Source organism: Dicentrarchus labrax, unplaced genomic scaffold (assembly GCF_905237075.1).
Source record: "Dicentrarchus labrax unplaced genomic scaffold, dlabrax2021, whole genome shotgun sequence".
NCBI classification, from domain to species: domain Eukaryota; kingdom Metazoa; phylum Chordata; class Actinopteri; family Moronidae; genus Dicentrarchus; species Dicentrarchus labrax.
In genome coordinates this window covers 5,904,952-5,930,869 of record NW_026136710.1, presented here as the reverse complement: position 1 = coordinate 5,930,869, position 25,918 = coordinate 5,904,952, and the positions used below count along the sequence as shown (strand labels likewise).

At 41.8% G+C, this 25,918-nt stretch overlaps 1 protein-coding gene across 5 annotated transcripts in view; it reads left to right on the top strand.

The window, feature by feature from the left end:
- The window catches only part of dab2ipb (DAB2 interacting protein b), a 111,231-nt gene that overhangs the window by 44,941 nt on the left and 40,372 nt on the right, over positions 1-25,918 (top strand). Inside the window, exon 1 of one of the 5 annotated variants that reach the window (XM_051411716.1) lies at positions 11,829-12,407. The exons of 3 other annotated variants lie outside the window; for them this stretch is intronic. Coding sequence is in view for 1 of the 2 variants with exons in the window: in XM_051411715.1 (XP_051267675.1) it covers positions 18,503-18,525 (23 nt within the window). In the remaining variant the exon portion in view is untranslated. Of the gene's footprint in view, positions 1-11,828; positions 12,408-18,285; positions 18,526-25,918 lie in introns of those variants that run through there. One more of the 5 variants, XM_051411715.1, reaches the window with a different exon arrangement.

Below are 25,918 nucleotides of genomic sequence, written 5' to 3'. Positions count from 1 at the left end.
GTTGAGTCTTCTCGCTTCAGGCTGTGATAATTGCCAGTTTCTGATAACTTCTCCTAATTTCCTCAGGAGCTCAGCCACTTGGCAAACATTTGCCCTCCCCTAACGAAGTCAATTAGGATTCCAGACCAGGCTATGTTGACCTGCAATTGCACTCCCTGCTCACTCTGTATTTTTTGATGGTCCTTCCATGCATGCATGCATGAGTAACACCTATAATTCCCAACACCTATCTTTGCTGTGTCTGGAAGAAAGCCAAGGTGTCCATCTGTGGAGTTTAATTAATGGGGGTGCTGCTTTTGAAGAGATGTTCCACGGCTTTCGGTTTCAAAACTTGGAGCCGAGTTGCTGCCACTCTTCATACTTTTAATGAGGCATTAACATCACTGTCAAGCTATCACAAGGGAACACCACCAATTGTTCAGTGTGGAACATGGTGAACTATTCCTCTGGTGCAGTCGGACAAATTGAGCTCATACCTCCTCCTCTTTGTCCCGCTGTCTTTTCTCATTCTCTGTCCCACTTCCACCCATTACTTTATAGCGTCTGTCTGTCTAACCTCACTCCCTTCTATCCATTTCAAATTCATCTCTCTGATTTTGTCTTCATCGCACATCCTGCTTTTTCTCTATTTTTCAAACAGTGGTAGGGTTTCCTAACCTATCAGCATTTATGTGTTTCTCTGATAAAGCGCTCAGTGAAGAAGGCAAATATCAGACAGGAAATTGGAATGTCCAGGAGGTGTCTTATCTCCCCTGGTTTAATACAGAAACACACACAAACTACATACACCTCTCTTGCAAATGCACACATTGACTCCTATATAATGATAAGTCTCCATACACTTGTCCTCGCATAGCAGAATAAGAGAGAAATGGCAGTGCTTTCACTCGGGTATGTGTGTGTGCACGCCTTGGTGTTTTGTGTGAAAAAAAAGAGGGAGAAAGCATGAAAAAGTTGCAGAATGAGAGCGTAATGTGCTGTGAGAGGAGTCAGTGACACTCCCTGTCAGCCTGGGAGCAGCCTCCCCACAGGGCAGAAAACACTGCAGAAGAAGACAGGCTTGGGAACAGGCAGAAGAGGGAAGGGAGAGGATGAGACGAAGGAGAGATGGAGGGAGGGGGGAGGAAATCCTATACCCCGAAAACTCCCTGGTGTGCAGATGTGCAGGCTTGAATGTGAGAGATGCAGTGTATGCAGAGAACATTTAGTATTCACTGTATCTCAAACGTTGCCACATAACATGGTGCGTTACGTTATATGCTATATTTCAGTCGTTTCCATGAGTTTGATGACTTAACTTCATATTACACACAGCAATGTTTTTGCATGTATTTATATGTGAGGGCAAACACTCGGCCATATGGACACACACACACACACACACACACACACACACACAGCGAAAATGTGTGTGTTAGCTGTGATGACATTGTTAGGCCTTGTAGCCTGAGGTGGTCTCAGGAGAGTGACCTGCAGATGAGGAGCAGCTGGACTTCTGAAATGAAATATTCATCTGTGTTAATCAGAGGCAGGACACTCACTGAACACTCCTATCTTTAGTGAAGCAGAAGCACAGCAATATGTGGACACCCACGGACACTGTGTACACACACAAACAAATCGCTGGATTATTTTCCCTAGAAATAAATCTATTTACACTTCATTACACAAAACCTATCTTTAAAATATAGGCTGGATATTTTTTAGGGTCTTCAGATGTAGTGTATCATCTGGAGATAGTGACAGGGTGCACAATTTCCGCTCTAGCTTTCACTGTGGCAGCCGGGGTAATTATTAGGGCAACAAAACAGGAACTGAGACTACAATGAAAGTTAGAGTATCTCAAATAATTGTAGGGGCTTCACTGTTCAGGAGCTCATAGAACAGAAGGTAGTACAGAAATGAAGAAGCAATTCCAAAACTTTTAGGGAAGCAGTTTTTTTTATCTGCAGTGTGTGGCATGAATACTAACCTTAACTTTATAGCTGTCACAATAAATCATCAATCATTTTATATATGCACTGTTAGGTGCTGTGTAGACAAAAACGGTATGTGAGCATATATAGTAATATAACTGTCGTGATGTTAAGTCACAATCAAATATTCTACATTGTGCAGTTACTGATTCTTAAGGAATGGAGGCTGAACTCACAGAGACAGAAATGTTTTGATTGTACTATAGATGAATGAGATGCATGCTGTCTCCCTCAAGTTCTTCAAACTCACAGTCCTCCTACAGATCCCTCATCAATTGATAAATGTACCTGATCAAGCTCTGATGATACCGTGTATGTCTTGCGTTGTTCTCCGCTGCTCTGATCTGCTCTACACATTTTAAATTTTTTTTATCAGAAAGATTATCTTACCTTTACTAGCCTCTGCTCCCTCATCTAATCTACAGTGACCTTGCTTGGACCCTGTAGTCACACTGATGAATATCATAGTGCAGTGTCTCAGCTTTCAGATCTTTAACGGCAGCAGAGCACCTTGGTTGAACAGTGCAGCGAATCGTGGCGTTGATTTCATTCTTTTTATTTAATAAACACATGGCAGATATTATTGTTTCAGAAATATAAATTAATTCTTCAAGCGCAGCAAGATTGTACTTGCCTCTACCTGTCTACATGCATTGCAATATAGGTTTGTATAAAGGCCAGTTTTATTCCAAGGCAGTACATGTATTAAAATGCTTTGAAACTAGCTGCAGTGATTAGTTATTAAAGGTTCCCTGTGGAATTTCTGACCACTAGTTGCGCTGTGGAGCCATTTCTAGGAGTGGGTCCACATTTTGTTTGCATCATGCGCGAGGGCACAGGCGACGCAATCAATGCACATCCACTGCTAGCAACACTTTAAGTGTAGTAGACAGTGAAGAAGCAAATAAAAATAAATGTAAACAATGCAGGATTTTATATTTTTTAAAGGTTTTATGTGGAAGGAAATGTATTCAGCACCATTGTTAGACCTCATGGATAAATTCTTGTCATCCGAAAACTTCACAGGTCTGCGTGCTCTTCAGTCCTGTCCCTGTGTCTCTCGCCTCTCTCTGCTACTGCTTTCCTCCCTGTTGCATCATGCCAGATGTCGCTGGCTATTGTAATTCAGGGTCATTCATGTATTGTTTAACTCATTAAACACACAAGCAAGAAGTGCTTCAGTGTGTGTGTGTGTGTGTGTGTGTGTGTGTGTGTGTGTGTGTGTGTGTGTGTGTGTGTGTGTGTTGGATCATGACTGACGTTGACAGAACTGTTTGCCTATGGGGCTCATAACATTCTGCTTCCGGTACAGAATCTTGCCCCCTGTATAATTACTTACTGCACATACACACACGTTTTATGTACTGTAGTGTCTCTCTACAGTTCCCCGAGTGCACCCAAATCTGACATCATTGCTGTCGACAGTCCCCCCCCCGGCTTCCTGCGATCCAGTCCTTCACTATGCACTGGGAATACTTGTCTGTGTGGATTTTGTAGCCACAGTGGTTCTTGGGTGGAACTCAGTGATTGTGATTACGTATTTGTGATTCTCTGTCTGTAATCGCAGGCTTGTCTGTGTGTGTGCCACTGTGTGTGTTTGGGTAACTGCAGTTCTCAGCACTGTGGGCACCAATGACTCATGCATTTTTATAGAAAAATTGCTTCTGAAACACATCAGGAAAGCTTTTTTTGCCGTCACTCAGCCCTGAATATTAGCAGAAGGATAAAATGGCGGAACCGATTTATTACATCCGTATTTCTCTTCCTGTTTCTCGCTCAGCATATGGTTTAATTCTGTTTGTACTGCATAGAATGCCATACTGTATGATGAGCAGTCTTATAGATGCATGCTGGGAGAGGCTCTTGAACTACATAAAGGGGTATATAAAATGGATGCATACAATAAAACATACAGAAGACAAGACAAAGACCCAAACATAAAGCACAGGGAAAGAAGATAAACAAGACGTGTTAGAAGTTAATATAATGTAATTGTTACCACAGTTCTCCTGTCCTGAACAAGGATTTAAAAATACTGATGCCAGGAGTCCAGTCTGCCACAGTTTTTGACTTTCCACCAAACAAAAGATATGCAAACCTTTTCAATTATTTATTTTCAAATTTTATTTATTCAGTGTACATTTTAGCTCCCTACAGGATCCTCTAGATGCTGTTTTAAAGGCCTTTTCTCTCTGCAAGGAATACAATTATGTGGGAAAACCTATTTACTCTAATTTATTATTAAACTAATTTAATTGAAAAATTAGTCATAATTAAAGATAGAAACGCCATTTCTAATTTCTGTTTAATTATATCCTCCTCGGGTTATTAAAACACCAACATATATTTCCAGAAACAATACTCAGAGCATGCCCTCTGTCTTCTTAATGCTAGCTAAAGCTCTGTGACTATTATTTGTTTGGATATAAAAATATGAACAAACTCTTCAAAGGTACACAGCAAGATTCTGAGATAATAAGAACCTTAGGGTTAGGGTCAGTATTGATTTTGGCTTGTGCGTCTGTTTCTTACTCAATTTATCTCAATTCGGATTGACAGTTACAATTTCAGTGACCATATAAGGTAGTGAAGCAGCGGTGTCAGCGTGTGTGTTGTAAGAAGCTTTAGCCCGTACCTCCTGTAACAGGATTCAAGAGCCCTTGATACAAACCCCCTGTCATTTTCCATAAAGCCGCACCAATGGGTACCATGGTAATTGTTGCAGGTGGGGGTGCTGGAGTGTGTATGGGTGTGAGAAAGATAGAAAGAGAGCAGCATAGTGAGGGAGTGAGAGACATCCATCCATAAATCCAATAAAGTGATGCCATTTAGAGTTATTAAATTCTGTAAACATTCCCCAGGTGGTTCGACTGTAATATCCAACGTTTCCTATCGCTCCCTCCTTTCTTCCTACCTCCCATCACATCTCCCTCACTTACTTACTGACCTTCAGTTTTTTGCACTTCCAGCATCCCACTATCTATTAACCCTTCAGGGCCTAGCATTTGACTTTGTCCTCTTGCTGGTGTGTTCATTTCTTCTGTCTCTAGCTTGCTGTCATTTGTCAATTTGGTCCTCTCTTATCTGCTCTGTTCATGCTAATAGTTATGTTTGGAGCTGCAGTTCACTGGTGGATTTCTGCTACATTAAACCCAATCCAGCCCTAACAGACATGTCCCTAGATCCTTTTCCCTCCTCTGTCTGCCCTCTCTTATTCATGTTGAGCCACTGCACCAACATCCTCCTCCTCGCCTCTCCTCTTGTTCATATTTGTCATAATTTGTTTACTCCCAACACGGTTATCTCTCTATCTCTAGGAAATATCTCCTTTACTAACTCTTAATCCTCCTTTTTTTCCAGTCATTCCATCAGTCCCACTCCCCTGATGCTGAACATCACATGCGTGTGGATCACGTGCGCTTTACAGTAGCTCCCTTCAACACACATGTCTCTTTTTCTTTCATATTTCAGTAAGAGAAGTGATTCATGGTATTATCAATTCATTCTGGCATCATTCATTCACTTATTCATTCACCACATGACCCTGCAAATGTTGATTCAGAGTTTATTAGTGATGATTACTAGCACAATGTACGCACACATGGTAAGGATGCAGGCCTGGACACTGCCCAGAGAAGTAATGCACTTAGTAGTGACAACAATCAAATGTCCAGTCACAGATTTTTGCCAATCTGAAGAAAAACAACAGCAGCACTTTTATTTAGTTTATTGCAGCAGTGTAATTAGGGAGAGGAAGAGTGCATCTTTCTCCCTCTCCCTCTCCTTCTCTCTTTGGCATCCTTCCCCTCTCGCCATCTCATTTGCAATGCATCAGCATGATTTGGTGTAGATGAAACAGAGCTCTCAGGGTAATAATGTGTTGTACTGAGCAGGTTTCACCTACCACTGTGCATGATTAAGCTCTGTCCCATACAGACTAGGATGGATTCATTGAACCCATGAATAGCATCTTGAAAACGTAATGCCTCTAATTTTGTGATGATTGTGAGGCTTCATGGTGTTACCGCTTTATATTCGAGATCATAATGAGGATTTTATTAATTCAAGAGTAATGCGGTGTTGTTTAGGTGCTTAGGCAGAGGTGGGTGTTTAGAAAAGGTTGAATTGTCCTTCTTTCACAAACAGAGTGCTCTTCATTGGCTTCAAGGACAGAGATGGCTATTCAGTTCTGAAGTCCTAGCACAAAGGCTAAATGTGTATCTTTTTCTGTTTCAATGTTCTGCGAGAGTCAAAGAAAACAAGTTTTGTGAATTCAAGGTTAGACCTTCTGGTACACTCCCAAAAGTGACTTAAGTACCTAAGATAAACTCAGTCTTCTGAACGAGACTGGTTCCAGGTCCGCCTACGTTGGTAGACACCAATTTACAAAGGAGACGTGAGTGTTTCCGGGTCAAAACTTTTCACTTATAATCTGTTTCGTTTCAGATGATATATGTAGATGATGATAGATTTGTATATATATTTAATATATTTAGAATATTTAATTCAGTGACTTAAAAGTGAATACTTAACACAGCTGAGAGACTAGGAGGTCTTACACTGGCAGCTCATTAATGTGATTATGAACTGTAATAAAGTCTTGTTTGTAAAGTGAACAAATTAAGTGATGCACAAATTGTACCCTCAAAAATACCCATGGATCTTTTCAGGTTCAGCTGACAGCTGCAAGCACAGTCCTCAAACAAATTCAAGAAAGCTTTACAACTGAAGGTACCATTATAATATGCTAATGTGCAATTAGATTTCATATGGCCTTGGTTCCACTTCTCAGCTCAGTCTCACTCTTGAAAACCTTTTGCTTATTTACTTCCTTTAAGGAAAGTATGCACACCTCATCCCTATAGTTAAGGGACAGAGTGTGTGAGATTTACATTGTTCCAAATTAGTCTAGGATTCAATGTATTCTGGGAAGCTGTGCTGTATGTTGCTTCTCTGATCACTTTACCATCTGCATAATTTGTTGCAGAATTATCCCCTGAGCCATCCTAGTGGTGTTGACACCTGCCCAGCTGGTAGGTTTTCTTGGTGGCTCGGTTGATGTTTAACCCTGCTGGGCCTTCTGTGAGCCTGGGCGAGCGTGGCCAAGGGTCTTCTCTCTTTCATTCGCTCCCCGGGTAATGAGCTGTAATGGATAGGGCCTTGGGCGTGACAGGAATACCGAGGGCCCCATCAAAGCGGCACCCTGCACATCCCTTTAAAGGGCTGCTCAGTACGCATGCAAACACTCATTTACTCATTCATTCCTCTCTTTAATCTACTCCTGTCACAGGAGTTTCAGGTTTTTATCATGCAATATTGATAAATTACTTTTAATTTAACATTTTTGCCTTTTGAAGCATCACTGTCTGTATGCAAATTCAAGAATGACGTGTTTTTACTCTATAAAAACTACAGGTATAGAATAAAGTGTATTGTTAAAAAATTAAGGTTGATCATTTATTTTGGTGGTGCCCTAAAGGGGTTTCATATTTTATGCTCATGGGAATCTCTGACAATTCCAACACACACAGTTGCCACTGGAACAGTACTGAATACAAAACCTACATGGAACATCTGATTAGAGAGTTTTCTATTTTCTAGTCTGTATGTTGGCACAACCTCACTAATGCACGCACTGAAAAATAAAAAAAGGTTTTTGGTCAGAGAAAAACCTGTTTGGGCAGGATATTCAAATAAATGCTATATATTGACCATACACACACACATGTAAAAGCGTTCAGTGGCAGTGACAGTCCAGATGGTACTCAGTGACTCTAAAAGGCCCTCTAAATTACCTTGGTGATGACTGTAGATGGTTTTTCACCACTTTCACTTCACTAACAGGCCTCTCTGCCACTTTATTGCTCACTCCCCCCCCTTGGTACTCATTTTTTACTGTGTGTTTGTGGTGTGTAATCTTTGTAACAGGAGTCCACAGGGATTTATTCTGCCATGAACTAATAAAAGACCATATATTGGAAAATTCCGGCCCTTCTACCAGTGTGCATACTGTACTTGATCCAAACTGACTTACAGGGAGACATTACAATTAGTGTTTGTATGTTTTTTTGATGCTTAACATTTAAATTGTAAGAAAGCAGATATTATTCAGTTAAAGATGCTGATGTCAGGCACTCCTTAAAGATATTTCAGCCTATAGGAGATAATTTCACTTTTATGACTACATATGTTGTAACAATATAAGGAGAAAAGTTACCAAGTTTCAGCACTTGGAGGAGGGAAGGTTTATTTTTACACTGTCAGTTACCATCTGTCTATGCAGTATGTTTAGAGAATTTGCAAAAAAGCAACCTCTTTTCAAGTTTCAGCAGTCTGATCAGCATCATCCTCACTTCTGTTTCTGTTTGTGATGCAAGCCAGCAGTGATTTCGCAAGCTGGCCTTCCATTCAGATTTTTGATTGGTCCTTCTGACTTCGCATGGGCCGATTCAAATCACAGGTGGCTCACATCACCAGCAACTGAACTCAGGCTCCAAAATGACGCCCTCGTTTGCTCATTACTACTCCCTATGTAAGAGAGAGTAGCTCACTCTATGGTGAGCAGTGAATTGAGATGTCTGACACTAATAAATCAGTTTGTGGCATCATTGAGTGCAGTGTTGTCGGACTGTTCATTGTCGCATCTATAGAATGTGGTGCATGTTATTGTGGAATTGTTAGCAGAAAGTAGCATGCGTGCCTTGGACATTACATTTTGTTCCACCGACAGACCAGACTTTCTAAATGCTCTGGATGTACCGAGTAGTCAAACGTGTGTGCAAACTGGCTGTCAAAGATAAAGGAATCACCAGACTGCCAGGCTGTAATACCTCATTCAGGCCAGTGCGCAATCTTTGTTCACAAGACTCCAGTTACTTATCCAAATCCCCCCCCAAAAAAAAAAAAAAATCTGTCAGTCCTACGTGGAAGCATTGCTGCATCACTGGAAACCTTCAAGGCGTAAAATCCATGTCTTCCGGCAGTCTTATGACCTGCCGTCTTACATCAACCTCCTTGACCATATCAACAGTTTTACTTTATTTAATTGCACTTTACTTCTGTTTCTTCTATTTTACATTTTTATAAATTAAGTATTATAATATAAAGTGTATTAAGCACATTGAAATTTTATTCAGCGATGATGAAGCTTATAGGGTTCGTGGTGTGCTATCCACCACTCACTGTGTCTCTTCCAGACGCTGCCTCATCAAGGTCAGACTGTCGTGGAGTACGGGTGTGTCTGTATTAAGGCCTGACCACGGTGACCCACATCTTTATTAAGTAAATGAATGGGTAGAAAGGAAGCACAGGCAGGGATAAACTCCCTTAAATCTCCAGTGTGGCTCTTTATTCAGTATCTACTCCATATTGCTATTTTATATTCTGTATTATATGGACACTGTTACTGTTATTTATCATTCTTTTTGATAAATACCCATTTGTATGCTCTGTTAATAAAATACTATTGCTATAATATTAATCTAATAATCCTCAAACAGAATCAAACTCCATGAAAAAGAGAAGAGAGACTGGCACATGTGGTGTAACAGCAGCACAGTTCCGCTGGTGCAGCCTGACCTAGTTAGAAACAAACATTTAAGGTGCCGAGCTGCCTGTTTACCTCTCCGGCTGCTCAGAGCTCCTCCTTGGACCACTACCACTAAAGTCAAAGGTGCATTGCATTCTCCCAGTATGCTCTCCTTTTACATTTACAAGATTTTTGTTTGTTTGCCACCAACTGGTATCCGTCACAATCTACTAGACTGATTCCTGGAGTGTGATTCCTTCTGTTGAATTCTTTACTGATGGCTGTCATTGCACTGCATTGTATGCTCACTACATGGAGAATTGTAAATGTAGGGACAAACGCTGAAGGAGAGATGAGATGGCGCCAGACAGATCTCAGTATCCCTCTAAAAAAGGTTATGTTCTCTGAGTGCTGTCATTGTTAGCTGGATTATGTCTGGGTCAGACGTTCAGCTTTTCGTTGTGCATTTACAAACCCTCTCAAAAAGCTCCCTGCACCCAGACTGCACTCTTGTCTTTTCTATCAGAAAACACAGCATATTTTTCAGATGGTACATTTACACAGTTCTGAGCATGTCATTTGGTTTTTGTTTTTCAAATTGGCACTAAACAGTTTTGCATATTATATATTTTATATATATTTTAAACTGCAGAATTTCTCTTTTATGTTCAATTTCAATTGTTAGACTGGCTATTTGTTAGTAATTTTATATTATTCTGAAAATAGTGATGCTTAATGATTAGTAAGTCTCTGACAATTTCCTATTAAGGCTACAGTGTTTATATGTGTTTATAGCAGAAGCTTGGGTATAAAGCACCCAGCACTTAGGTAACAAATGTCTAGACAAGGGAGTGCACTGCCAGTGTGAAACCCTTTTTGTTTTTGTTTTTACTGCACACTACTGCTGATACAATGTGGTTTTATCAAAAAAGTTTTTAGCCACAGCTAGTCTGAGCTAGCACAGCTGTTTTGCATGACAGCTTTGAAATTTCATAAGCACTTAACAAATGATGTATTTAACAAACAGCAAATCTGTTTCAAATGTGTGTTTATTTCTGGAGCGAAGTAATCAAAGAAAGACACAGTTACACACACAGTTTAATCACCCTCCTTTCACTGCTCTGGATTGCACCTGACATAGCTCTCTCTGTAAGAATAAGTAATTAATCTATAATCCACAACATGTCATGCTGAGATTAAATTAAAATCTGCTTTTTGGTCAGTACAAATGCTGTTACAGTTATGTAGTTTTCTTTCTAAGAAGTATTCTGAGAGAGGTTTTAATGAACCTGTAATCATTGTTTGTAAGCTATCTTCATGAAATACTCCACATACCGTATATATTCAGTGGTTAAGACGATCTCAGTGACCATATTTAGACTAAAATAGAGTGAAATTATAACTCAGAATGTTTAAGGCAGAACTATTTGTCAGCTTCAGGAGGAAACAGGTGGCAAGCTGCAAGCTTTCCACGATTTGGTCATTTTTAACCCAACAATGTGCCTATGACCAGCGCTTTTGTTTCAAATGGGTGTCAACTCAGAGCTCAGTATCTGTACCCTCCTCCACACCCTATTGTGTGGTCACTTGGTATACACGTGCACTACTGTGCGTGGGTCATGTGTCCGGGAGAATAAGTGGTAAGGGTGATGTCATGTTTGATGACATCACTGCAGACGTGCAGGGAGTGCAGATTAGTGGCCGTGGCTCCACTGAACCAGCTCTCCACAGCTGTCCTGCCTTATCGGTGTGTGTGCCGCCCCAGCCCTTTATCCCTGTGTGCCAGCTCTGCCAGTGTGTAAGCTCCAGAAATAGCCTCAAACTCTCCCTTATCTCCTCTGCCAGTCTACCAATCCTGGCTTAAATTGAGCATGGCAAAACCCTCCCACCCACATTCCAGTCTCACTACTACCAGCCCTTTGGCTGGCCCCATCGGTCAAGTCACTTTGCCAAAGCTGAGCTCCAGCCTCATATGTACAGTGTTTTTTTTTCTTCGTCTGAGCCCCAGCATGAGTCTTACTCTCCCAGCTGAACTGAGTCTACGCTCAGAGCATGTTTGCTGAACATGCAACCCCCCCTTCACACCGACCCCCAGTCCCAGCAACAGCGGTGGCAACAGCAGTTGTGGCTGACAAGGAAAGCAGCACACCTCGCACCAGAGTTGACAGGACAAAGAGCACACACTCACACAGGAGGGGGCAGGGCCAAGCTAGGCTGCACCACACACAGATACATGTGACCCCCGCCCGCCCCACACACACACACACACACACACACACACAAACACACTCCCACACCATATGCAGGCTCCTCCCTGCGCAAGGAGACAGAAACGGGAGGTGCAGTCAATCACTGACAGTGAAAGGGAGAGGGTTTAGCTGGAGTTGGAGGTGGAGAAAGAGGGGGAGAGACAGCAGAGGAGAAAAGGGGACAAACCTTCATCGTTCCCAAATCAGAGTCAAGTGTCGGAGAGTACCCTCAAATTCATTCATGCGGAGTGAGAGAAAACAAACAGAAGAGAGTGTGTCCCATTTCAGAGACAACACAGGAAGTAGGGCATGCTCGGTACAGGGTGAGCAAGAGAGGGTGGGAGAAAGAAGGAGGAGAGGGAGCAGCAAGAGAGGGAGAGCATTGTAGCACTTATTCTCCACCCCTTGCCCCCCCCTTAAAGCAGCAGGAGGAGGAAAGAGAGAAGGAGGAAGAGAACCACAAGTAAGGAAGCGAAGAGGCGAGCAGCAGTCTGCATCGGCAGCAGGGGGGGAAAATGGAGCTTTGAAATCGCCTCTGCCCTCATCCATCCCTGCCTTTCTCTTCTTTTTTTCCCCTCCCGTCTTGTTCTTGCTCAGCCTCGGTTTCTCTCTCCGGCCGCCTTTGATTGTTCTGTGGAATTCTGACAATGCCTGGTGAGTGTTATCCTGCCTTTCACATGTCACTCGCCGTCCTTTGTGTGTCGGTTTGCTTGGGTTCATGCAGTGGGAGATTAGTTTTTGTGCGAATGTGTGGCCACGAATTGAAATGTGGACTTAGAGGATGCTTCATTGAGACTGTTTACGCTCCTCTGCCTCTGGGTGCTGTTTATACTCCAGCTGTGCTGTCCTCTTCTTTCTTTGCTTCTCTCTGTCAGTGACAATGCAAGGGAGGCTGCTCTCCTGAGCGAGCACACACACACACACACACACACACTCTACTACATCATGCGTACATTGAGGATACTCAGTCAGAATTATATAATTGCTTTCAACTCCCAAAGGGTTTTCATTCAGAGCAGTGCATTTATTACCCAGTGATATTGCATATAATACCAAGAATGATAACGCAGAGACGGGGTTTCGATTGTGAGTGCTGACCACATCCTAAATGTAGCAACATCACACAAAGCTGGTCTGTGTGACGGAGGGCAGCCAGCTAACACAAATCAGATGACTGGGCCACGCTGTGAGGTCAGCCGCTGGTTTTTGCTGGCATTCTCAGGCCAAGTCGTATGTTGGAGGCAATTAACAGTTTAAAGAGAGCCGTGTGTCCCAAGAATAGAGAGTTTAGGAGTGTCATAGAGCAACAGCTCTTTTCATGGAAACATTGTTATGTCTGCACAAGAGGGAAGGGGATGAGTGGAAGGGCTCTTCTTGGTGGTTAGTCATCATTTCGTCCCTGCCATGGGCAGTTTTCTGCAGTAGTCTGTTTTGTTGTCACTCCTATATTAGATTCAAAGTAGTCTTTAAAGATGGAATCAAGTCAATCAGTACATGATCATGTCAGCTTTCCCAGATATATTTACATTTTAAAGTTGGATTATTTAAATATATTTCCTGATGATGATTAAATTTTCCAAACAACACACAACCACAGTCCAATTAACGGTTTTACAGCTGCAACAAAAATCACTTGGGGCGTAAAACATACTGTGCATGCTACCTACATGCATGAAAGTATTCAGCAGCCCCACTTAAAGTAGAATTAACTTAAGTAATTTCAAATAGTTAAGTCATTCCATTTTAACTTCCCTGCAACATTATGCAGGAAGTGTTTAGTTTAACAGAACAGCATTCAAACAAACATTTATTTTCCTCAGAGGCGGCTTCACGGGAGAAAGCCATCTTTGGTTTAGTAAACACATAAATGATAGTTTGATGGTTCCGTTGCTTGTTTACTGCACCATGCAGATACATTTCAGTGTGGGAGCTCAGCTGGTGGTCCTCTTGATTGTAGCCCGCTCTTGTGCCTTCCAGAACAAAACGGAGCTTGACTTCTGCATATCAAGCTAAAAGCATTTGTGTCAGTCTGTGTTTGTATGCAGTAGCAGTGTGAATCCTCGTATTCTCCCAGCCTGGGGTACCGGATCTATTTGCATGCATGAGCAAATGTTTCTGCACACATTAATGTATGTGCACATACTGTATGCAGATATGCATATGTTTTGAGTGTCTGTGTGTTTTAGTACGTTCCAGCAATCCTATTTTAGGTTAGAGCTTGCTAACCAGTAACCTAGACAAGGGATGGCAGAGCGAGAAATAGAGCTGTTAGTCATTTTCACAGCCTCAAAACATGGGGAGAGAGATGCTTGGAGCAAATGTGAGATGGAGATAAGACAAACAGTGTGAGGGAATTAAAACAAAGAAGGGAAAGGCAAAGCATAAGAGGGCTACCATTTATGTTTATGTTCCAGTATTTTGGGTATTTGTTTATTCTGCGACCTCTTCTGCACCTTCCAGGATGTTGCTCTTAATTCCTGCTCTTGGACTGAACTTACCCTACATGAAAATGTAAACTGTTATTATATATACTAGAATGTTACCACTTCCGTGATATACATCCGTGTTGCGGAGGAAAGGCTAGAATACATGCAGAGCTGAGCCTTGTACAGTATCTTTCCGCCACTCCTGCCTATCTCTTCGCGTCATTCTCCGAGTGTTCTGTCGCCGTGTAATTACTCTGTCATAGATCATCTCTGTGATGTCCATTGATTTACTGAGAGCTGATGAAGTGGAGCAGAGCATTTGATCAGACACATTTACAGGGAGGGAGGAGTGGGTCAGTGCCGCACCCAGGGGCCACTCAGCTAGGGGGTCAAGAGATCTGAGCCAGTGGCGATTTAGAGAGGGGGAGGGAGAAGCGGCCTCAGTTTAACACTTAATCAACAACACGTCAACATGACCACACAAACACGAACATCCAAGCAAGCGCAGGTGTTTGCTTAGGACTGTAACTGTGTGTGCAATGTCTATGAATAGTCCTCAATTCAAGCAATTCCAATGTGTATGGAATGTATCGTTGCTTTCTAAATAATCATGTAACTCCAAGTTTGGTGATTTAAAATTTCCCCCCAAAATTCTCCCATTTCTTAAACTAAATAAAGCATTTAAAACCCAACTGAAAAATGCAAAGTCACAGTCCTTAAAAAGTTTCATATTTGCCACCACTGTAGTTAAGTTTCAGCAGATAGTTTTATTTTATATCAGTTTTTTGTTTTAAATTAGAGGTGCTTCTACTTCCTGCTGTTTAATTTATTTATTTGGGAGGAGGAGAAGGTTGGAACTGGTGGTCTAACACATTTTAAATGCTTTTATTTGAATCCACCGCTTGCATTCAAGTATACAGGATTTGAACATTTGTGGGAGATTATGGACGCTCGATGCACGCAAACAAGAGAGCATTGAGGCTTGTTTTAAAATGATCAATCTGACAAAAGATTTAGAGCATGAAATGACTTGAAATTTGCTATGCACGTCAGCAAATTGGAGGTTAGAATATTGTTGTCAGTCCAACTAGACATTGTGAATGAGAGACAGTTGAAGTCGGCTGCTTCGAAGACACTCAGTATCATTATTCTGGATCTCCTCAACCCTGCCTGGGAAAGGATGAAAGACGAGCATATGCTTGTGATGGGGCAGAGTTGTGTGTTGTCAATAATTGAATCACTCATTCGCTCTCTCCTGCCCCGAAGGCCGTAGTGCAGAGTCAATAGGAACAACACGACTGAAGAGCTCTCAAGCATCAGCCCTGCAGTACAGGTCCTCCTACTTTCATACGCTTCATCTCTGTCTTCATATCTTTCTTTAACACAAACAACACTAATGTAAAGAGCTAATGTCACTGCACCGTCTCTGGTTCATCTGCGTGTCTGTCTCTCTACAGTAAGCTGCTTTACAAAAATGAAATGGAGGGCAGGCCGGAGAGGGATGGATGAAGGGATGGTGGGAGGGATCTCTAAAGCCTCTATTTGCTTACCATTTCCTCTTACTTCTCTTCTTGTACTTACTTCTGGAGGAGAAGACGGAGAAACGCTGTGTTTGGATTAAGTTGATCTTTTAACAACACTTTGCAACATTGCCAGTAATTACCTAATACGACCAGTCCTATTAAAGGGACAGTTACCTCAGTATAAATGGCAAGAATTAGCAAATCTCGGTTGACTAACTTGTACTGTCTCATATATATTGTCTAAATATTGTACAGTATATATCACCATGTTGCCCACTTCATATATGGGAGGGATTACCTTCCAAATTTGAGACGAGGTGTCTAATTAAACATCACGTGCAGCCCGGATTCAGTGCAGTAGCATTAATAGTTATTATTCTTGGTCTTGCAGTCCTCCTTATTGCAGTAAAAAATGATTTGAGTCGCTGGAATGCTGATGTGAGTTCAGTTTCATCCGCTCTCAGTCCGTCCATCTTCTTCTACCTTTGCCTTCCTCTTCCCTGCCTTCAACACATACTTGTCCAACGTGTCTCACCTTCTCTCCATCCACCACCCGCCTCTCTGGGATGCAGACTTGTGGAATCTTGCCTGGAACGTACTGTATCCACCGTTTATTTTTTCTCTCTACATGCCTCCCTCCCTCTCTTTACCTCTGTGCAGACAGGTGGTGCTCTACTAAACAGGTTAGTGGTTAGCAGGGTAATAATTTCTCAGAGGCGAGGCCTCTCAGGGCCTGCCTACAGACGGTAGGCAGTTAGCCGAGAGAATCCCGGCTCTCCCACCCTCTCTCATGACCCCGTCCTGTTGCCGTCTACTGCTGTACACTTGGCTCATGACCTCGCCCATACTCACCCACTCACTCCTTGGCACGATTTGACATGGATTTTTCTCACAAATTCACATTGAATAAAAAAAAAAATTTCTGTATTTGTGTTTGTGTGTGTGTGCACAGACTAATGCACATGCAAGATAAAAAAGTAGTGCACCCACGTGACTCACTGAGTACAAAAGGCCATTGTTCAAAATGCTTTTTCCCAATGGAAAATAAAGATTTTGAGATAGTTTCCTGCATTCCTCTCCTCTCCAGTGGTTACAAATAAACCTCCATAGATAAAATAGCCTTGCTCTGTCCTACATTATATTTGGGAGCAGTCACAGTCCAAACAACCCTATGAGGTATGATATTATCATGACCTAGACCAGAAGAATGAGGAAATCCCCCTGAGTGTTTAGTCTCCAGGCTTTGCCTTGGCTTTGTAGTTAACCTTTACCCAGCCATTCTGCAAAACAGCAAGGCATGCAGGTCTGTTTATTTGTGATAAGAGCAAGCAATTCTAATCCATTGCATCGGGAGGAACAAGTACATTAAACCTCCTCCAGTTCCACCTCCCAAATGATACTTAAATTGTTTTGGAGCTGGGGAACTGGTCCACCTATAATGGAGTGCAAAGACCTTTTCCACTGTATAGTTCACAGTGAATTCCATTGTTAAGGTAGACAACTGCTACTGGCTCCTGTAGAGTTTTACTTAAGTTGTTTTACATAATGACATTGATTGAGCTGAAATATTCAGAAAGCATTTTTAATAAGAAAAACTAAAAATGGTCCATGCCAAACTGGACCTGTTTCTATGTAATTATTTCACAGGAGATGACTGGCATTTCTGGGGCTTTGGCTTTTTTTGGAGCTCAAACATCAGTTTGAATTGAAGCATCTCTTGACAGCATGTCTTAGCTGTGACATCAGTCTTCCTTCACTGGGTCGCCAGCTATGTGAACACAAGCATACAATACATCTGGCAGTGTGTCTCCTCCCTGAACCTGGCTGGCCTCATTTTCTTCTTCTCTCTCTTGCTCCCCCTTTTTCCTTTTTTGTGCCTTGCTCCCCCCTTTTTTCTCCCTTTTTTCTCCCTTTTTCCTGGAGTCCCTCGCTCTCCGGCCAAGGACCCAGCTTTTTCCCACAGAGTGTGGTGCTGAAGGCTGAGCCATTGTTTCCTGCTACAGGGAAACAGGGAGGGAGGGAGGAGGCAGGCTGACTTCCTGGCTGCCAACTCTGGGTCTATGTCAGTGTGAGAAAAAGCAGGAGAGACAGATCTGATGATGACAGAGGAACTGTGTATCTTAGGGACTAACTTCACCTCGAAAAATATGGATTTTGTTATATTCCTCACAGCAGATCCTAAATAACAGGCTGTCAGCTCTTTCAACCTTTTTTGCTTTAATTTGTTGTTTTCTCTCTATTAAGAGACATTTTAGATTACTATTGTACAAATACCACAGCTAACATATAACTAGATATAAAATCATTACAAAAAAAGCACAGTTGTACAACAAGTTGCCATAAATGCAATATGTGGTATATTCTATAGGATAAATGACCAGCGTTACACTCTAGTATTATTTAAAAATGATAAATAGTATAGATAAATCATAACTGTATTTTATCTTGAAACACCATATCCAACCCTCCCCCCACCCGACTCTTACCTTCAGAGGTCCGTGTCATAACCATAGCATTTATTGCATTACTTCATCACAATATAATGTTACATTGGACTATGGGGCAGGCTCCTAAATAACAGCACTGTCTTTTTAAATGGGATGTGGAGAGGGGTGTGTTAGTAGCAACAGACATCCTTTGGGAGCGGTGTGGTGTAACTCAGAGGGCAGAGGCTCCAGCCACGTTCCCAGAGACTCAAAAATAGTCGGGGAAAACACTGAGACCAGCCGCTGGTGAGGAATGCGACCCAAACTGAAGTTGTGCGTTTTGTGGACCCAGTTCAGAGGGATCCTGCTGGACAATGTTTCACATATTCAGTAGATCGTAAGTGTTATTTTGCTTTAATACTTTATTCATGGGTGTGCTTGTTGCTGTGGATAGTTAGAGCACAGCTGCATGCTGTGGTTTGAGGAAACCTCTGGCTCTTCATCCACCCACGGTTCAGTCAGGACTGTACGTTGTGGCTTCATCTAACTATTTTTTGCTACATAAATGCCATAAAGTACTTTCTGTTTGAATTATGAATGGTAAGAAAGGTCAGGATAGTTCATTAAAAGAGAGGAAAAGTGCAGTACATGTGAATAGTTTGAGAGAAAAAAGGGCGCGTTCAGACTTGAACACGAAAACTATTCAGTGCCGGGGGCAAAGCTTGGCTCAGAGTGCAAATAAGATCTCTGTATTGACAACACTTGAAAATTTAGAACCAATTATGCACTAAAGTTCTTCACCTGTCTAAATCGGGCATTATTAAAAATACAACGTTGAAAGCAAAGTGGGAAAAGTAGTGTTTGCAGAGATCATAGGCTTGATATTGTTTTTGCCATCCAGAGTTTTGCCATATTGCGTGGGAAGAAAGTCTCTGCCCTCTTTTTCTCCTTGTGAACTTGAGTGTTTGCCTGTTTCTTTGTCCAATGCCACAGGGATGTTTGAATATTCAGGTCAAGAAGTGAAAAACACACTTCCTCATCTCCTCTACTCCGTTTGCACATGGTATTATCAGTTCCCCAAGCACTTTTACAGTTATGCAAGACGTCAAGAGAGAGGGCTTTCTTGTAATTAATTTATATTTTCCTCATTTTGCTTTAGAAAACAGAATGACAATTATGTGTTTTGTGTATGCATTTTGGTTTGTCTTTGCCCGACAAACATATGTGCACAGCGGTATCATGTAAGTTTACGCTCACAGGCGCTTAAGCGCAGATGCACAGACCATTTGTATGACCTTGGCGTGCCTTAAGTATTCTCAGCCTCATGGTCAAGGCTGAGTCATACCCACTGATATGTGACTGTCTTGCCCCTAATAGTCTATTATTGTCACTGTGAAGCCTACTTATATTTCCACAATGATGCAATTAAATGGCAAATCAATAATGGGGAATTACATATGGGAAATGTTAAACTGTGTTTGTGTGTGTATGTGTTTGTTGCTATGGGAGCAGCTACAGTATAACCAAAAGGAGAATTATATTGAGTAATAATTCACTGATTCATGTCAGGGAATGATCTTTTCTCCTCTTCTCTAGTAAAGTCAGGTTTTAATGTTGAAGGACAGTCTCTGAAACCACTTTGGCACCTCGCTGCCCTTCAGGGTTTAACAGTGAGCCTCGCTGGATGCCCCGAAGCCAGATGATGAGTCAGTTAATTGGACAGACATTGGCCCAATTAGGCCAGCGTTTTTTCACTATCCCCTGTCTTACTATGGTGATAACTATATTATCTTTGCCTCGATCTTCTACCACTGCCACACTCTTCTCTCTGCCTTGGCATTTCAGTGTAGAATTAATTAAATGTGGCCCATTAAATGTGCATCTGAATCACAAAGAGGGACATGTTTATTTTGCTGTAAACACTGTTTTCTTAAAATAATGAATCAGCCCTGGCCTGTCAAGGTTATTTGTTGGCAGTTTCAGAATGGACTGAATTGGCTTTTAAAAAGCACCTGTAATTATCACAAACACATATTCAACAGCAACCCGTCATGATCTAGCACATATTTCAGCAAATCAGGTATCTGATTCATTCAGAGCTGATTCATATCCTCCCAGTTTAGATGAGGGGTACTGTAGTGCTGGTTATACTGTGAATAAATTGTTTAAACAGTCAGTTCTGTGTACAACAAGCATTTATTTTGCCCCTGTGCATTATAAAGTGAATTTGTGGTGCACTTTTTAATAATAAATAATACAGAAATCAATTGAAAAATACATTCTAGTGATTTTAGTTAATTTCATTGTGCCTATTTATGAAATAATCAATGATTGGCCTCCACCAGCCCTCACACTCAAATTGTTATTGATAGTTTAAGTAACCAAAACATTTATAATGATTTTTGCCTAGTGAAAATGTACTACATATATATAGACTGCTGACCTACTGGTCCAACTGAGAAAAGCCTTAATATTGAATTGTAGTAATGAAGCTATGTGGGACAGAGAGAAGAAAGTACGATCAGATAAATAAACAGAATATAGCTTAATATTTTAGAAGCCATTTGTCACAACTTAAGTGTTTTTATGTATATATGACCTTTCAGCGCGACCATTATTGATCCGTAGTGTGAGACATTATTGTATCACAGTTTATAAAGCCTTGTTATAAAACAATGATGCACAGTTTGATAAGTCACAATTATGTTTACTCTTCGGTTCCTACCATTTCTGGCAGCGTCTTCATGTGTATGTGAGTGTTGTTACTGCTCGGGGGATACCACGTGTGTGAATGTGTGTGGGTGACTAGTCACACAAGGGCAGGGACATGAAGTCATGAGACAGATTATTCTACTAGGCTGTATGACAAAAAAAAAAAAAAACAACAATTGTGTGTATTCTAGTAAAGCCATATTCCATCATGATGTTTTTTTCCCCTACATGTCCCATAAAGTATATGATTTAAATCAATATATCAATCATAGCACATTCCCAGCAGGCCATTAGTCATTAGTATGACATTGTCTTTTGCCCTCTGACCATAGCTGCTACTTAAGGAGTTACTCATTAGTGAGACCTTTGACCTCATTTATAATGAGGTCAAAGGTTGTTGCAGTGTTTTGGCTGTTCTATTTTGGACTACGCTGTAATTGCTGTTAATAGAGTGATGGACAGACACCCACACAGTGTAACAAAGTCCATTGTATTGTAGAAGCTACATAATATGCGCTGATGACCCATTGACTCTTAAAACTTCCCTGGGAAGAGAAAAGATGAGTCAAAAGAATTTACCACGTGTGTCACATCCTGTCGAGATTGGCACAAATTAATACTCTCATGAAATCACCACAAATATTAAAAAGCTAAACAGTCCTCACAGATCATCACAGGTAATTGGCGTGCTGCGTTTTGCAGCTGCTAGTGTGATCTCCTGTGTCCAGCGGTTGTGTTTTGCAGGCAGCTGTTCTGTTCTCTTTCACTCAGCTCATGACCTCAGAGCCAAACCCCAGCCGGCCCACTCCAGAGAAGCTCTTCATCGCTCTGTATTGGTCTCCTGCAGTGAGTGTCCTAGCAGATGTTACACTGAATTACCTCCCAACCTAGCAGGGAAGCTACGCTCTCACTGTAATCAAGCTGTGCATGCAGCTGTGTGTGTATGTGTGTTAGCCGACAGCCTGGCTCGGTGGCTGCGTTAGTTCTCCCAACAGTTGTTCACCAGCCACCTGATCTCAGTTAACAGCCAACCTTTCCCACAATGTAGTGTGTGTGTGCCAGTGCTCTGAGTCAGGCATCCCGGAAGACTCCTAAAAAGGGGCCTAGAGGAGCCGATCATTGGAGAGATACTAAATGCTAAAGCTAACTCCCTCCTTCCATGTGTATGTATGTGTTTGGTGGGAAGGGTGTGCGTGTGTTTGCATGTGTCTCATTCTTGCCTTTAAAAGCTTCCTTCCTCCCTGTAAATGAAAGGGCGTCTTTGTGCAGAGCTGTTCCTTCTATACTCTTTAGATAATGTGTGCTCCCATCTATAGCTCTTAACTGTTTCTTCCTCACAAAAATGGTCACACCATATCTTCAGTTTTTTATCCCCTCTTGTTTAGTGCAGCGATGCCTGGGGCAGTGTGTCTCTCTTCCCTCTTCCCATCATAATCTCTCTTTTGTCTTCCGTGCATTAGACCGCTGGCAGCGTAAGAGCCTAAAGTGCCGACGCCGTCAAGCAGGACAGGTGCTGCAAAGCACTAATTCACTGGATGTGGACCAACACGGACTTGACTGTGCCCACTCATCTATGTTAGACGTCTGTTTAAATGTACATTTTCATGTTTTTTTTTTCCCTTTCGCTCTCATTGTTATCGCTTTCACAGCCACATACGACGCAGCCAATCACGACTCAAAGAGGTCACGGACGGCTGAGCAGAAAGAGTGTTTTTGATTGAGAGTGCCAGTCTAAAATGTGACGTGTGGAAATTTTCCTCTAAGGGTTATTGGCAGAGGGAATTATAGTGGGGCTGTCATATTAGCTGCATCTCCAGCTAACTTCACTCACTTACAACCTCAGTCTCTGTCTTCGTCTCCAGAGATCATTCTTTTTCTGCAGCGTATCTGACTACGACAGTGAATGAGCTTTGCTCAGCTGTACTGTTGACTGGATCCTCTTGCCACCCTGATTGGTGTTTGGGCTCCAAGGCGTGTAGCCACATGTCAGTGGTTCAGCTCACACATCCACCGTTCTGCACCAGCAGCATCTGACAGGACCCCCCCCCCGTCTCTTTCCCTTGCCTCCTCTTGACTACTCTTCTCTCTGTCTCTTGCTGTTGGCCAGACGTTTGTATTGTTGCCTATATTCTCCTGCTACCCATCACCCAACTGTTTACTCCAGTGCAGATGACAATCGACAGATGGCAGGTTGATGCACAAAAACATACATTTTCGAGGGTTTACCCACAGCACAAAGCCATTGTATCGCTGAATAACATGCGAAACAGAGACATGAATCAAAAAATCCTGACACTGACTGGTGGTAAGAGTTTAACTTCCTCTCTGAGCTGATACTGCCTCATTATTCCCGCCAAGCGCTGAGAAAGACTAACCACATCTGCTTGGATCAAATGAGCAATCAGGCCCGTGACAGAGTACTCTGCAATGTGACAGACACGTAATTGTTTCATCACGGCCCGTGGTCCTTTCCACTGAGTCAGCGCCAAAGCAGTGGGAATAATGGACACTTTATTGTGTAAGGCTTGATGCAGGAATAATGGCTTATTTGTCCGGTTGCCCGTCCCTGCAATGTGTGTGTTTCATAATCAAGCTTGAACAATTACTGTGCCACTGTGTGCACGCAGTACATGTTTTCCCTGTTAACTGTGATGTTTTTCCGCTTTGATGTGTGAGTTAGGGCCCAGGTGCTTGCAGAGTGGTTGGTACTGCTGGCTGGCTAGAGCTCTTGGTTTGAGCCCCATGTACAAGCCAAGCTGCGGGGAGCTGTTTCATGCATTTTGAGACTCTACATGGATATAAATATGATGAAAACTCTGTGTAGTATGACCTCACCTTAAGTACACTATTAAAAACCACTTGTCTAACCACTGCGCTACAGTTCTTACCTAACTATCTCAGTTGGTGTCCCAACTGCAGGTTGCCGAGCTCAACATGTCCACCGTGCTACATTTCTGCTTATTTCCCTGAGAGCTGAGATAAAATCAGTCTCATATACTGACATTATAAACACTTATCAGTCTTCTGAAGGTATTTCCAGAATCCTCAGAGACTCTTCTAACCATCTAACCATGTATGCTACACAATAAAAATGATTCCTATCCAGGTAGCCCAAAATAAGTGTCCTTTCTCAATTAATCAAATAATTTGTGTCTGTATAAAACACATTTATAGTTTTTTTTAGAAAAACTGAGACAAGGATGTAATTGTAATACATGAGAGGTTTAAACTAGGGCTAAATATTCACATCATTTTCATGCTCAAACCATCAGTGAGCCCTCATGCCATGCATGGAAGCTTCATTTGTGATATTTCTCTACACATTTAGTCAGGTCATTTTATATTACATAACATTTAGCCAACCAACAATAAGTCCATCTAAAGTCCATTGGAACAGCTAAATGTCATCAAAAATTGTGAGTGCAATCACATGTCACCTTGTATGTCTTTGCTTGGCTCTACTTGTTGATATGCACGCCCACTAGCACACAGGTCTCAGGTCTTTTAGTAGAGGCCATTTTTAACAAGTAATTGCTGTGCCAGTCTGCAAGTGAAAAGCATATTGATTGTTGTAAATGCTGGTCTAACAGAAAAGCAAAATTCTGTGTAAACACTGTGCAGGGCGGTAACCACAGTAAACACTGGTTAACAAGAAGACTTAACATCGTGCCGCTTAACACTAGCATTAACTGGAGGCCTCTCTTGAGAAAAGTATTTGTTGTTTTAGGTTATGTCAGAAACTTTAGCTTTGGTCATTAGGGTCATTTTAATGTTGGTTATTATAGTAACGTGAGTCGAAGCACAACACAAAGAGGGTATTATATCCCTAATGAAGATTAACACCACCTCACATGCGCTATAACGTGCTGTAGTGGGTGTAATTATTGTGAAACAATGTATAATCTTGTAGCAACCCAGTAGGATGTAGACTTTCAGAGCATTGTTATTTGGAGTTGCAAGTGCATTAATTCAGCCTATCTTGAGCTATCAGTACAAACCTAGTCCCTTGTGGTGCGGCCAGCTAGCCAGCAAGTCAGTGTGTTAGAAGTCTAAGTGCTCTGACGCCTATATGGGCCCGAGGTTTCAGACTATATCAGATCCCAGACACGCTATCAGATGAACTCTTTTTACAGGATGCAGAGACAAAGCGCACTGTGTGCAGCCCAGACACACTCAGAATCCATTACTTTCCCCGGTACTTACTCCTAACTGAGTTTCTATTGAACATTAGCAGGGCACAGTGGGTCTAGATCAGAGACTGTGCTTATAGGATTTGGCCTGATGCAGTGGCATACATTTCTAAGTAGTGAATGTACATCTATATCACCAACTACGTGTTCAAATGATAAAAGTCTAAATGTGTTTTTGAGGACATTTTCAGAAAAGAAAATTGGAATATTTCAGGCAATATTGCAAATAAGTTCTTGGCTGATGTGGAAAGGTTGGCACATTGAAAAAGAAAAGGTGCAATACACCTTGATGTCGGGGCACCTGTTTCTGATTTTTCTACTGTAGATAAAGTGTTCATGTCATGCTGCTACTCTCTCTTTAAAATCAAACGGAAGGCCAAAACAAGACTAATGTGAGTGTGCCTAACTACAATGTCCGTTGTTTGAGTCTAGACAGCAGACTTTTCATGTCACCCCCCCCCTTTTATCACTCTTAGCACCTGATAAAAACATCACAGCATACACAAAGTTACTGTCTAAAACAATACAAACTGATGTGCAGACTTAAAAATTACTTTAATGTCCCCTGAGAGACAATCTGTGTTACAGAACAAAACATACACATATCAGAAAAATAAAAGCAACAATAGTTTAACATTATCTGTAGCAGCCATCATAAGTATCACCACTGTCCAGGCAGGCATTTTAAGTGAATATATACTGTATACCAACATTTGTCATAAAAAAATAAATAGTAGGTATAGTGCACACCCCCTATGTATCTGTGTATTTCACATCCCCTGGTCCATGTATTTCCCCTGATTCCCCATGGCTACCGTATCTTTAATTGAGTTATTCCCATGGGAATAAATTAGATTTTGCTCGGTTGGTTCTGATCTTCTATACTTC